The sequence below is a fragment of the Polypterus senegalus genome, chromosome 7 (assembly GCF_016835505.1).
Source record: "Polypterus senegalus isolate Bchr_013 chromosome 7, ASM1683550v1, whole genome shotgun sequence".
NCBI lineage: Eukaryota > Metazoa > Chordata > Cladistia > Polypteriformes > Polypteridae > Polypterus > Polypterus senegalus.
Genome location: NC_053160.1, coordinates 10,044,103 through 10,058,815, shown reverse-complemented (window position 1 = coordinate 10,058,815; position 14,713 = coordinate 10,044,103). Strand labels below are relative to the sequence as shown.

Sequence of the window (14,713 nt, the reverse complement as noted above, 5' to 3'; positions counted from 1 at the left end):
ATTTGCAAAGGGACAAGTGTGCTAAGGAAAACTACCACTGTTGATGACAGCATGAAAAAGCCCCAACGCCTGCGCGACAGATCAGAAATGGTCTTCAGGGGGCCGATGTGTGTGTGTCAGAGACGACCATCAGCAGAAGACTTCATGAACAGAAATACAGAGGACACACTGCAAGTTGTAGACCACTAGACACAAAATCAGGATGGCCAGATTACAGGTTGTGACAAAGGACTTCAAAGAGCCCACAGAATTATGGGAAAAGGTCTTGTGGACAGACGAGACAAAGATGAACCTCATCAGAGTGATGACGAGAGGAAGTGTGGAGACCAAAAGGCACTGCCCAAGATCCAAAGCAGACTACCTTGTCTGTTAAACATGGCAGTACTGGGGATGTTATGGCTTGAGCATGTATGGCTGTCACCAGTCCTGGCACACTTCTCTTTATTGATGATGGAACTGATGACAGCTGTGGCACAGTGAATTCTGAGGTGTGTAGAAATATCCGATCTGCTCAAGTTCCAGTAAAGGCCTCTAAACACATTGGGCAGCACTTCATCCTGCAACAAGATAATGAACTAAACATATTACAGCAATACAGGAGATGATTATCAATGCAAAAAGATGTAAAATTCTGGAATGGCCAAGCCAGTCACCTGATTTAAATCCAATTGAGCAGGTCTTCCATATGCTGAAGAGAAAACTTAAGGGGACAAACCCCCTGACACAAGCAGGAGCTGAAAATGGCTGCATTAGAGAAAGAACCAGGAGAAGACCCTCAGCAACCGGTGATGTCTCTGAATCACAGACTTCAAGCAGTCATTGCATGTTGGATATGCAATGAAGTCCCAAATAGGACAATGGCTTTAGTAGGCCTGCCATTGCTGTGTGCCAAATATGGTGTCCTGAAATGGGGGGACCATTTAGAAAAAGTGCTGTGTGACCAAAATGCATGCAAATTCCTTAAATGAATGCCTCCTGGTGCACAGTGACATGCATTGCCTGAAAGCAATAATCTCACCTATGAAATCGTCATCATTTTGAAACAGTAAGATGAAGATCATAAAGTCCCGTGTGTGTCAATGGAATAAGGGGGTTTAGTGGGGATTGAAAGAATGTCAGACATTTACTTCTGGTACTGAAAATACCAAATTGTTTATACCGTACCACTTTAACTTTTTGGTACTTTTCCCAATACCAGTGTACCATGCAACCCTAATCGCCACAATCTGAAAACTTCACATTTCATGACAAAAAAAAAAAAAAGTGTTTCTTATTCCATGCGATATCTGACCACATCACTGCTGAATTTATAGAACAGTTGATTATCCCACACTCCTGAAGGGAGTTTTTCGCTTTGGGTGCTCACATGTGCACACCTCACTCTGCACCACAACACTATTCTTTGCACTCACTTTAATTGCTGTCAGATGTATACTAACAACTATTTAAGATGAGACTCATTGTGATTGGTTGATTCTGAACACAGCCACATCCTACATTGTACAGGAATTCATTAGACACTACCCTACCGCAAGAAATTTGTTTTCAGGACTTGTGTAATGAACATGACAAGAAGTTCAGTGTTCTTCAGTGGCCTATCCCAGTCACCTGATCTGAATCCAGTAAAAACACCTTTGGAATGTGGTAGAACAAGAGATTCACACCATGAACGTGCAACTGACCCACCTGCAGAAAATGTGTGATGCAATCAAGTCAACATGGACCAGAATGTTTCCAACATCTTATGGAATCCATGTAACAAAGAACTAAGGCTGTTGTTAATAATTTGCTTAGTGTCTTCATCTTCTGGCGACCACTGTTGGGGATCGCCACAGTGTGGATCATCTTGTTCCTTCTCTTCCTGTGCTCTACATCTTGCTCTGTCCCACCCATCACCTGCATGTCCTCTCTCACCACATCCATAAACCTTTGCTTAGGCCTTCCTCTTTTCCTCTTCCCTGACAGCTCTATCCTTAGCACCCTTCTCCCAATATACTCAGCATTTCTCCTCTGCACTTGTCCAAACCAACACAATCTCTCCCCTCTGACTTAGTCTCTCAACCGTCCAACCTGAGCGGACTCTCTAATGTCCTCATTTCTAATCCTGTCCATCCTCATCACACCCAATGCAAATCTTAGCATCTTTAACTCTGCCACCTCCAGCTCTGCCTCCTGCTTTCTGGTCAGTGCCACCGTCTCCAGCTCATAAGAAAGCTGGTTTCACTACTGTCCCATAGACCCTCCCTTTCATTGCTCTTAATTATTAGTTAGTATACATTTTCTATAATTTAAATTGCAGTTTGCTCCAAAGTGTTAACTATTTAATGTCAAATGAGCAGTCAACACAAAACAGGAAAATTTTGTATGTGCCTTGTGAGGAACAAATTATTGCCCAGGACTTTCATGCCACAAGGTTCTCTTTATTACAAGTTCATCAAGGCAAAATGTCTCATTAGGAAAGAAAAAATGTCAAAAACTCTGCTTTCTTAAATGAGAAATTAACTGGCTTTTTTTTAAATAATTGGTAATCTGAAACAAATGACGGTCCAGTTAAATTATTCCTTAACAGAAAAGAAAACTTTAAAACATATTTAAAAAAAGTAATAAACTTTGAAAAGTGATATTTTTTTCTCCAAAGCTCATTTGATCACTGTCTTTAACTCAAATTATCACCATCCACTCTTTCCACCTTTCTTTTTCTTCTGCTGAGGTTTTTTCCTGGTGCCTCCAGATGCAGCAGGCTTTTGCTGCCGGGGTGGGACAATGTTGCTTGAAGGTGCCGACACTGTACTTCCTGGTCTCGGGGATGTGGGTGGGCTACTTGCTGTTTTACTTGCATCCCTATAAAACAATTTGGAAATTAATGATTACAGCTACAATATCATCAGCATTTTCAAAAAATTCCAAAAAGCAGGCAAAATATGCATTTGATACAATATTTACAGATATTCAGTAGCTTTGAATGTTTATAATTACACTTTAGTCTGCAGTGAAACATGTCAATGTGAACAAAGAACTAGATTTATATATGAGCTTTGTATTTAAAGATACAATTGTCTTTAAAACTTACTTAACGGCCCATTCACAATTGAGCATTTTGAATTTCCTGCGTTTTTAAAGCTTTCAATGGCCTTTTTCAAGTGTTTTTCAATCATTTTTAGGCTTGGTCCTGGCGCTTTTTGAGCATTTTCAAAGAAGGGTTTTTGAAGGCAAAATAAGACTGACATAATTTGCATTTTGTAGGCTGCGAGTTGTCGTGTTGTGAAGTGAATGTTGCGTTTCCAGAAAAGTCTTCTATGATGTTAGTGCTTTTAACCTTGGAGATCACAGTCTTGAAGAGCAGGCATCATGAGAGAACACATTGGGTTCACCCTGTTCTGCAACATAGGGAGTCAAGAGGACAACTCTGGTCTCTCTATGAAGCAATTCCAGGATTACACACGGATGACAATAAGAACATAAATAGTGATATGTTGGGGCAAAATCATTGTGTGAGGGAGAGAGAGAGATAAAAATGATTGTCAGTGCAACACAACGCAAGCAAACAGCTAGTGAAGAAGCGGCTACAGTGCACAACAGTATAATCAACTCAAAAGAATTCAACATACGTTGTTTTCCTATACTCCAACATATTCTGTATGGTAAATTTAATCTTCCCCAGATTAGGGTCACTGGGAACTAGTGTACTGGGTGTAAGGCAAGAAGCACAAGTGGATGGTGCACCAAACATTTTCAGGGCTCAGTCAAACAGCCAAGCAGAAAAGAGTGGGCTGTGTGCAATCCGGTAACAGAAACGTATTAAAAAAGCATCTGTTTAGTTTTAATTCAGTTATTTACTAAAAATACTTTAAAACAGTGTGAACGAATGGGTGGCAGAGAGGCCATTGTTGACACTGGGCCTCGGATTGGGGATGTAAGTTATTTACTTCATGAAGGACTATGTGTATTTTCTTACTTGAGAAGTATTGCTGACACATTTTAAGTACTCAGTGTAAAAACGGGTAATACTCAATAAAACCAATCAATCCAGTAAAGGCCAATCCCATACAATGCTGTGCTACCACTCTGGCTATTTAAGACATCTATACTAAACTTTAACCCGATTAAACCTAAATGTATAACTAACTTTTGTTGAATTCTTATTACTTGATTGCAAGATTAGTACCGTAATCTGTTCCTCAATAAAGATTACTAGAGGATCAATATACAGTACACACATGCAGGACGATTCCGCCAATTTAAATTTTTTTTTTTTTTTATTTCAACGAGCTGCTTCATCCAAAAAGTAGCATTGATGTCTTGTAAATACACTTCCTAAACATTCTTTTGTTTCCTTTTACTAGCGTTTGATAAGTGTTACCTCTAATTTTAATGGAACAAGTGTTTGGCCGAAAACGCCTGAAAACGGTTGCATGCAAGAATTTTCAAAACCACTCGTTGCCAAAATGTTTAGTTGTGAATAGTGTCATTGAAGATAACGGCAAGTAACATTTCAAGCAGTTTTGGAGCGCTTTGATCTAGCCAAAGCTGGTTAATCCATTAGGCGACATAGATGGCTGCCCAGGACTCTGCCATCCAGAGTTCAATCACATCGGAGTTGGACACACTAGTTAAGGTATGTCAACTAGTTATAAAAAAAATGTGGAAAATGAATGAATAAGTGACAGGAAAAGTTTACATAAGTTACGGAGGATTAATATGTTAATTCCAGAAGAAATGACATTTTTTTGCTTAATTTAATAGAATGTAAAAAACAAACTTTGAGCAAGCTACAGTTAGGTCCATAAATATTTCGACAGAGACAACTTTTTTCTAATTTTGGTTCTGTACATTACCATAATGAATTTTAAATGAAACAACTCAGATGCAGTTGAAGTGCAGACTTTCAGTTTAATTCAGTGGGTTGAACAAAAAGATTGCATAAATATGTGAGGGAACTAAAGTATTTTTTTAACACAATCCCTTTATTTCAGGGGCTCAAAAGTAATTGGACAAATTAAATAACTGGAAATAAATTGTTCATTTCTAATACTTGGTTGAAAACCCTTTGTTGGCAATGCCAGCCTGAAGTCTTGAACATCACCAGATGCTAGGTTTCCTTCATTTTAATGCTCTGCCAGGCCTAGACATACAGACACTTTATTAATCCCAAAGAGGAAATTCACATTATCCAGCAGCAGTATACCGATACAAAAAAACAATATTAATTTAAAGAGTAATAAAAATGCATGTAAAAGCACACAATAACTGAGTAATGTTAGCATTTACTACCCCGGGTGGAATTGTAGAGTTGCATAGTGTGGGGGAGGAACGATCTCCTCAGTCGGTCAGTGGAGCAGGACGGTGACATCACTGAAGCTACTCCTCTTGCCTGGAGATGACACTGTTCAGTGGATTCTTCATGATTGACAGAGTTTGCTTAGCGCCCATTGCTCTGCTACAGATGTTAAACTGTCCAGCTTCATTCCTACAATAGAGCCTGCCTTCTTAACAAGTTTGTCCAGGCGTGAGACGTCCTTCTTTATGCTGCCTCCCAAGCACACCACCGGGTAGAAGAGGGCACTCGCCACAACTGTCTGATAGAACATCTGCAGGATCTTATTGCAGATGTTGAAGGACGCCAACCTTTAAAGAAAGTATAGTCGGCTCTGACTTTTCTTACACAGAGCATCAGTATTGGCAGTCCAGTCCAATTTGTCATCCAGCTGCACTCCCAGGTATTTATAGGTCTGTACTCTCTGCACAGTCACCTCTGATGATCACAGGGTCCATGAGGGGCCTGGGCCTCCTAAAATCCACCACCAGTTCCTTGATCTTGCTGGTGTTCAAGTGTAAGTGGTTTGAGTCGCACCATTTAACAAAGTCTTTGATTAGCTTCCTATACTCCTCTTGCCCACTCCTGATGCAGCCCACAATAGCAGTGTCGTCAGCACTGCAGCGGCTTTCAGTTGCTGTTTGGTTATGGTTCTTTCTGTCCGAAGTTTAGTCTTCAACAAGTGAAATGCATGCTTGCCATCATTCTGGTAGAGGTTGATCTTGGTTTCACCTGTCCAAAGAATGTTTTTCTAGAACTGTGCTGGATTTTTTAGATGTTCCCAATCTCGCCTTTCTATTCTTGAGGCTTATGAGTGGCTTGCACCTTGCAGTGCACCCTCTGTATTTATCTTCATGCAGTCTTCTCTTTATGGTAGACTTGGATATCAATACACCTACCAAGCCCTGGAGAGTGTTGTTCACTTGGTTGGCTGTTGTGAAGGGGTTTCTCTTCACCATGGAAATGATTCTGCAATCATCCTCCACTGTTGTCTTCCGTGGACGTCCAGGTCTTTTTGCGTTGCTGAGTTCAGCAGTGCTTGCTTTCTTTCTCAGGATGTACCAAACTGTAGATTTTGCCACTCGTAATATTGTAGCAATTTCTCGGATGGGTTTTTTCTGTTTTCGCAGCTTAAGGATGACTTCTTTCACCTGCATGGAGAGCTCCTTTGTCCGCATGTTGTCTGTTCAAAGCTAAACCTTCCACATGCAAGCACCACACCTCAGATCAACTCCAGCCCTTTTATCTGCTTAATTGATAATGACATAACGACAGACTTGCGCACACCTGCCCATGAAATAGCCTTTGAGTCAATTGTCCAATTACTTTTGAGCCCCTGAAATGAAGGGATTGTGTTAAAAACTACTTTAGTTGCCTCACATTTGTATGCAATCGTTTTCTTCAACCCACTGAATTGAAGCTGAAAGTCTGCACTTCAACTGCATCTGAGTTGTTTCATTTAAAATTCATTGTGGTAATGAACAGAACCAAAATTAGAAAAAAGCTGTCTCTGTCCAAATATTTATGGACCTAACTGTATGTTCAGCTTCCAGTCCAGAAAATGTAGATATATGTGAAACAATTTTTCCACACACTTGATCTCCATGAAAATCGATCTGTAAAAATCTTAATACACTACAAATTCAACTGCTACTATAACCCCATAATCTAAACACCTACAAAGCATTACTGTATATCTAGTCTCTCTATATATAAAACCCTAAGCCTAAAAGTGCAACGATTTTATGTGACGTTTTAATGTCACGCTTTAATTTGGGCTTATTTTAAAACCTACATATATAATGCTTGGTATCATTCTTTTCAGAATTTATCGAACTTTAACGTGATGTTGTTAGATTTTCAGATCCTTATTCCGTTTTCAAATTATAAACTAAAAAATATCAAGAACTCACATCCTGTTAGACGAGACTTTGTACCAAAAGATTTAACCACACCCGGGGCCAGAAATAAGGCAAAGAGTAGATGACAAAGACAGCTGCTGTACAGGCTTTTAAATCTTCGAAGCACTATGAATACACTTGCCTTGAGCAGTCATAGTTTTCATGCTCTCTCTCTGTACGTTTAGCATTTGTTTGCTCAGAGGTTGATGCACTTGCTGCTTCCTAAGCGGCTGTTCTTTTCTCCACCCTAATGGCCTGCTTCTCTTCTTTCGTTGGCATTTTTTCACGTTAAAACTGATTAAGTCAGGGTTTGTGTTGCAATTACTTAGCACATTTTCCTAATTTTTCACTTTTTTAATCTGCCTCAAGAATGATTTAAGATATGAAGAGGTAGGGGAAGTGAGGCCAAAGGTAGTAGGGATGAGAATGGCTGCCCTGCTGCCCGCTGCCGAGAGTTGATTTGACAATAAAATAAAATAAAATAAAAATAAAAAGAGGAATAACCTTGGAGGCCAATCATCACCCCAAAAGCGGATAGTAGATGTCATGTAGTATATGTGTACCAAATTTCAGGTCAATTGGTCAAACGATTTGCGAGCTACATGTGATTTAAAATCCTGGACAGACAAACGAACAGCCACGGTAGCGTATTATGTATATAAATACTCACAACAGCTCTGCCGAAGCTCCAGATGTTGCCCCTTGAGTTCCTTTTCCAATTTGCTCCTTCTTTTTGCCTTTCTTTTTCCCACGGTAGTATGAACGCTCCCGCATTGGCAACCAACGCTCTGGATCTGGTGCTACTTTGGGATCGCAATTCTTTGGCAATTTACCTAAATTCAGAGGAAAACAAAAACATTATTTTCTGGGGAATACTAAATAAATAAAAAAAAATTCTTTCTTGCTGCTGGCAAGAGGGTTATTCCCAGGTGGAACAGCCACATTTTTCTTACTATTTCAAAACACTGTAAAGCAGCGTTTCTCAGCAACTGAATTGCAACTGCGATGGTTTTGGTTATAATGATGGTGGATTGCACTCATTTTCCCAAATGCACCCATGATCATGCTTTACTCAGCAAGGGGGAAACCTTTTAAGATGCAAAAACAGGCTAAGTATAGTTTTACATGGTAAAAAAAAATGCTTCACAACTGTGTGTGTCAAATTAATATATACCAAAATTTAGAACTTATACCAAAAGTTCTAACGGTATATACTCATGAAAAAAAGGAACTTAAATCAAGCATGCAGAATGGCTGAGGACACTAATGTATGTTTTTTACAATAACATAAAATCCATCCATCCATTTTCCAACCCGGTGAATCCAAACACTGGGTCACGGGGGTCTGCTGGAGCCAATCCCAACCAACACAGGGCACAAGGCACCAATCCCGGGTAGAGTGCCAACCCACCACAGGACACACCCACAAACACACCCACACACCAAGCACACACTAGAGCCAATTTAGAATCACCAATCCACCTAACCTGCATGTCTTTGGACTGTGGGAGGAAACCGGAGCACCCGGAGGAAACCCACGCAGACACGGGGAGAACATGCAAACTCCACGCAGGGAGGACCCTGGAAGCGAACCCAGGTCTCCTAACTGCAAGGCAGCAGTGCTACCACTGCGCCACCGTGTCGCCTTCATCTCCTTAATAAAAGACAGAAATGTTCTGAGTGAGCTTCACTCTCAGCAATGCTATGATATGATGTCCACAGCAGAGATCGTCCTGTACCAGGATGTTATGTTTGCAGCCAATCAAGATGGATTCCACTGTGTACCTACAGAAGTGGGACAGCACAGATCAAGACATCCATACTTTACTTAGGTATTTGAAACAATAAGGGCAAAGGTGAGACTTTTGACAATAGCCGATCCAATAAAATTTTTGATTTTGTGATTTAACTAATTAAATCATTCAATTATTTCAGACAAGAATTCTTATTAGTAATTTAAACATTATACTGGCACATACTGAGAAGTCAAGCAAAATGACACCTTTTATTGGTTAGCTATAGTTAAGTTAGTTAGTCAAAAAAGGTGCCATTTTGTTTGACTTCTCATTACATCCATAATGGCTAACACGGTACAACACCCTATACTGGCTTATATAAAAAAATCCTAGATGTTATGAGTGAAGCATTAGGTAGCATTCATCAAAGATGATGAAATGCATAGATCTATTTAAAGAGGAAAAAAGCTGAACAGTAAATAAAAATATAAAACAAATAAGAAATAAGTATTAAACAAAATTAACTTCTCCTTGACTCTAAGCTTAAGAAAAAAATAAAAGGAGATATCAAGTGGTTTAATACATTTGTCTCAAATTAAGCTAGAAAAAAAGACTCAATGTGCAAAAAAATAAAGATTTGATAAAATGATATGTAAAATATGCCAAAGGCATCAAGCTTCAAAATTTCCCTTACCCTTCTTTTTCTTCTTCTTTTTCTTTATGTCAATGTGCCTAGAAGAGATTTGCACACACACATATAAACATTAAACAATTTGTGGCAAGACAAGGCAATTTTAGCTTGTTTTTAAAGAGAACAAAGTTTATTTTAGAAATGTGTTCTTACCCTTGTTCATTCTGTTGCATATTTTCGCCTGTCACTTTTGCTGGCTTTTTTCTGACATATGTGGCACCATGAGAATTTTCTAGTTCATCCACGTCTACTTTGAAAGACATAGTGTCCGGTGAGGGTAGATGTTTGCTGAGACTGTAACACAATTTATTTAGGAAAGATATGATGGAAAAAGGAAAATACTCTTTCCAGGAATTAAATTGAGGCCACCAAACCAAGAAGATGAAAAGTTAATTCCAAATATTGTTTGTACTGAAGTTTTAAGTAAAAGTGTAAGTTTAAAAAGTATTTGCATGTTAATTTCAAAGCCAAACATAAAAAAAAGGAATAACGCAACCAATACCTTTAACGCAACATGAACTATAATTTTCTTTCAATTTATTATATTTTACTATTTTTTTTTACTATGATTAATTACTCACTGTAATGTAAAATAGCTCTATTCCTCATATGTAATAATTCCCATGAAAATAATCTGTTTAAATTGCACATCTGCTCATCTGCTACCCCATATGCAAGCGGCATAGCTGCGAAGTGGCTAGCACATAGCACCCGCCCGGGAATTGGCGAGTTTAGCGAGCTGGGGGCAGAGCCCCCGGTCATATAAATAAATGACTATGAAAGAGCACTGTTAGTGTTAAACTTTGCTCTTCTCTTCATTGTCCATCTGCTTTTGGAAACCGAAAACTTTACCACCTTGAAAGTGAAGGGTAGGATTTGCTATGGACAACAAATGCATTATTATCACAATAATTCAGTCAAGATGCAATAAAACTGATGTTTTCTATGCTTTGCAATATAATAGAAATTATATATTGTAAATGAGATTTACAATATATAAGTGAAACAAATACAGTCCTAAAATAAAATGCTACTAATAATCTAGTTAAAGGTAAGGAGTGTTTGAAAGTTTTAATATGTTCTAAATAGGTATTTCTTTCAGTTCCTCTAAAAGTAATGTACTTTTGTACTTGTGTCTGGAAGTTTCTATTATTAGACAATCTTCTTGTTTGTCAGCACAAGTTTCTGTCTTGTTTTCGTTCTTGCATTCTATATCCTAGACTCTCTTTTATGCCCTGTGATCCATCGTGTTTGCCTGCTGCTCAACTTCAATCTTCAGGATTACTTCTTTGTTTGGCTATGTGGTTCAGAGTGTTCTCTTCTTATTGTTTCCTGTTCTTAGTCACTTGTGTAATTAGCTTGTGGGCAGCAGATGTCATTACTCTTCTTCCTGTCATTCTGGTGGTTACAGTAGATTCAGCAGATTTTCAAACTAGGATGTTGTTTTTAGAAGTTGTTTTTAAAAAGGTAAAGTAAGGAACCTTTTATGTTAGGAAATGGATCACGTGTCACAACCAAATGTTAGATTTAAATATATATGACTGCAATTTGTTAATCCTTTTTAATGTGACTGAATTTAAATTTAAAATAGCATACCCTATACAGGCAACTATGTGGAAACTCTTGACTCAATTAAGCTCATTAAAATCATTTTTATTCTCAATATGGACGTTTAGTGCCTCGGCAGTCGCAGCAAGGATATTGAGTTATGAAGCATTATCTAAATTGAGCGGCTGGCAATAATCCAGTGAGATGTTATACCCCAACAATAACATGCGTCTTTAAAATTCAGGGGAGGATTTGGGATTTTACATACAGGAAATAAGTGTCACACAGTAATAAAACAATTATTGGGCATACATTTACCTGAAACAGCTAGCACATTAAATGGCCCGATGAAGTATAACCTCAAAAATGGTTGTTATTCTAAAATGTTAAAGCATGCTTCAGCAGAAATTCAGCAATAGCAAGTAAAGGATACGATTTTGCCTTTTCCTGATCTACCAGAGAGTATGCAGAAATCAGCTGTGCCAGGGTGTGTGTGTCCTTTGGATTCTGCCTAATAAAAATAATACATAAAATTAGGCCAGTTCACAATAAACACTAAGACATCATGGAATTCTACCTTTGAGGACAAAACAGTAATTAAATAATATATGCAATCCTTGAACAAAACAAAGTAATCAATCAAAGCTGTATATTGCATTCAAACATTTCAACCCATGCAGGATATACATACACTATGATATTAAAGTGAAACACAGTCATATGAAAAAGTCTGGGAACCCTTCTTAATTCTTTGGATTTTTGTTTATAATTGGCTGAGCTTTCAAAGTAGCAACTTCCTTTTAATATCTGACATGCCTTATGGAAACAGTAGTATTTCACCAGTGACATTAAGTTTATTGGATTAACAGAAAATATGCATCATAACAAAATTGGACAGGTGCATAAATTTGGGCACCCCAACAGAGATATTACATCAATATTTAGTTGAGACTCCTTTTGCAAATATAATATCCTCTAGACGCCTCCTATAGCCTTTGATGAGTGTCTGGATTCTGGATGGAGGTAATTTTGACCATTCGTCCATACAAAATCTCTCCAGTTCAGTTCAATTTGATTCAATTTGGAGGTGAGCATAGACAGCCTGCTTCAAATCACCCCATAGATTTTCAATGATGTTCAAGTCAGGGAACTGTGACGGCCAATCCACAACATTGTACTTCTCCCTCTGCATGAATGCCTTTGTAGATTTCGAACTGTGTTTTGGGTCATTGTCTTGTTGGAATATCCAACCCCTGCGTAACTTCAACTTTGTGACTGATGCTTGAACATTATCCTGAAGAATTTGTTGATACTGGGTTGAATTCATCCAACCCTCGACTTTAACAAGGGCCCCCGTCCCTGAACTAGCCACACAGCCCCACAGCATGATGGAACCTCCAACAAATTTGACAGTAGGTAGCAGCTGTTTTTCTTGAAATGTGGTGTTGTTTTTCCGCCATGCAAAGTGCTTTTTGTTATGACCAAATAACTCCATTTTTATCTCATCAGTCCAAAGCACTTTGTTCCAAAATTAATCTGGCTTGTTTAAATGAGCATTTGATACAACAAGCGACTCTCTTTGTGGTGTGAGTGCAGAAAGGGCTTCTTTCTCATCACCCTGCCATACAGATGTTCTTTGTGCAAATTGCACTGAATTGTAGAACAATGCACAGATACACCATCGACACCAAGATGTTCTGCAGGTCTTTGGAGGTGATCTGTGGGTTGTCTATAACCATTCTCACAATCCTGCGCATATGCCGCTCCTATATTTTTCTTGGCCTGCCAGACCTGAGGTTTAACAGCAACTGTGCCTGTGGCCTTCCATTTCTTGATTCCATTCCTTACAGTTGAAACTGACAGTTTAAACCTCTGAGATGGCTTTTTGTAGCTTTCCCCTAAACCACGAGACTCAACAATCTTTGTTTTCAGATCTTTTGGGAGTTGCTTTGAGGATCCCATGCTGTCTGTCACTCTTTAGAAGAGAGTCAAAGGGAAGCACAACTTGTAATTGACCACCTTAAATACCTTTTCTCATGCTTGGACACACCTCTCTATGAAGTTCAGTGCTTAATGAGCTAATCCAATCAATTTGGTGTTACAAGTAATCAGTATTGAGCAGTTACATGCATTCAAATCAACAAAATTACAAGGGGACCCAAATTTTTGCACAGCCAGTTTTTCACATTTGATTTAATTTCATACAACTAAATACTGCTTCACTAAAAATCTTTGTTCGGAAAACACCCCAGTACTCAGACATTCCTAGGAAATGAGGCATACCACTGTTATCTATTTTGTTGAAAGCAAATTATTATGCAGGCTGAGAGGGGTTCCCAAACTTTTTCATATGACTGCATATATAATTTTTTAGACATATTCACATGGCATGGTGTCACATGGTGCTTAAATAAACATCAAGATCTAAAAATTTGCCTCCTACATGTATACTGACGACAATATATCAATAACTATTTACATACTTCCAAAGCTGCTCCAAGTCACTTATTGCTTCCTTTTTTCGTCCATACTTTAGTTTGTAATTTGCAGCTTCTCTTACAAGAAACAAATGAGCTTGTGAGTTGGGCTGTAATGAAAGTTAAAGAAAACAAAAAATAATGTGAAACCCTGGGCAGAAACACATTCAATTTAGTAACTCATCAAATAACCTCTAATTTTGCCAACAAGATCAGTGTAATGAAGTGGACATAAACCTCACTTTACAGACTAGGTTATCCCATCCCCAGGAACAATCTACTTTATGTCATGGGAATTTCACAAGCACACCCAAAGACAGTCAAGAGAAATAATCATCCAAGCATGTCAGTAGGCTGTGCCTGGTACTACTTCTATCAGAGGCGGTTGGGTAAATTCTTATGTGCCCAAACCACCTCTTGATGGCTCCTGACCAAAACTACACACAAACATGAAAATGTATTATTAAAGGGCAAAGAACAGTGTGGCACACAGAAAGCAGCACTAGTGAATTCATCAATATTTTATTATGATGCATGGAAAACTAAGAAATACCAACATACCTGGTTTTCTTGGAAATATTGAATTGCTTGACTGAACACATCAATTGCACTGTCAATATCTTCTTCATGACTATACATGGTCACTAAAGCGGAAACCTTGGGAGAAAAAAAAAAAACACTTAACACCTTGATTCTAGGAGTGAAAGAATAAAATTAAAAAAAAAAAAAAACATGGACTCGGACAATACAAAAAATGTTCCTGTAACAAACTAGACACACATCTATACTAATAAAAGGCAAAGCACTCACTCACTCACTGACTGACCAACTCACTCATCACTAATTCTCCAACTTCCCATGTAGGTAGAAGGCTGACATTTGGCAGGCTCATTCCTTACAGCTTACTTACAAAAGTTGGGTAGGTTTCATTTCGAAATTCTACACGTAATGGTCATAACTGGAATCTATTTTTCTCCATATACTGTAATGGAGTTGAGCTTGATGGCCGTGGGGGCGGATTTTCGTGTGACATCATCACGCCTCCC

The 14,713-nt window shown here is 38.5% G+C and overlaps 1 protein-coding gene across 1 annotated transcript in view; it reads right to left on the bottom strand.

Annotated features, from left to right (window-relative positions):
• Positions 1-2,399: 2,399 nt before the first annotated feature.
• srp72 (signal recognition particle 72) overlaps positions 2,400-14,713 on the bottom strand; it is a 54,560-nt gene continuing 42,246 nt past the window's right edge. The window contains exons 13-19 of the mRNA XM_039758220.1: positions 14,229-14,324; positions 13,674-13,777; positions 11,624-11,701; positions 9,796-9,936; positions 9,646-9,683; positions 7,886-8,048; positions 2,400-2,841 (exon numbers count right to left, since the gene is read on the bottom strand). Coding sequence (XP_039614154.1) covers positions 2,670-2,841; positions 7,886-8,048; positions 9,646-9,683; positions 9,796-9,936; positions 11,624-11,701; positions 13,674-13,777; positions 14,229-14,324 — 792 coding nt within the window. The 3' untranslated portion in view covers positions 2,400-2,669. The remainder of the gene's footprint in view (positions 2,842-7,885; positions 8,049-9,645; positions 9,684-9,795; positions 9,937-11,623; positions 11,702-13,673; positions 13,778-14,228; positions 14,325-14,713) is intronic.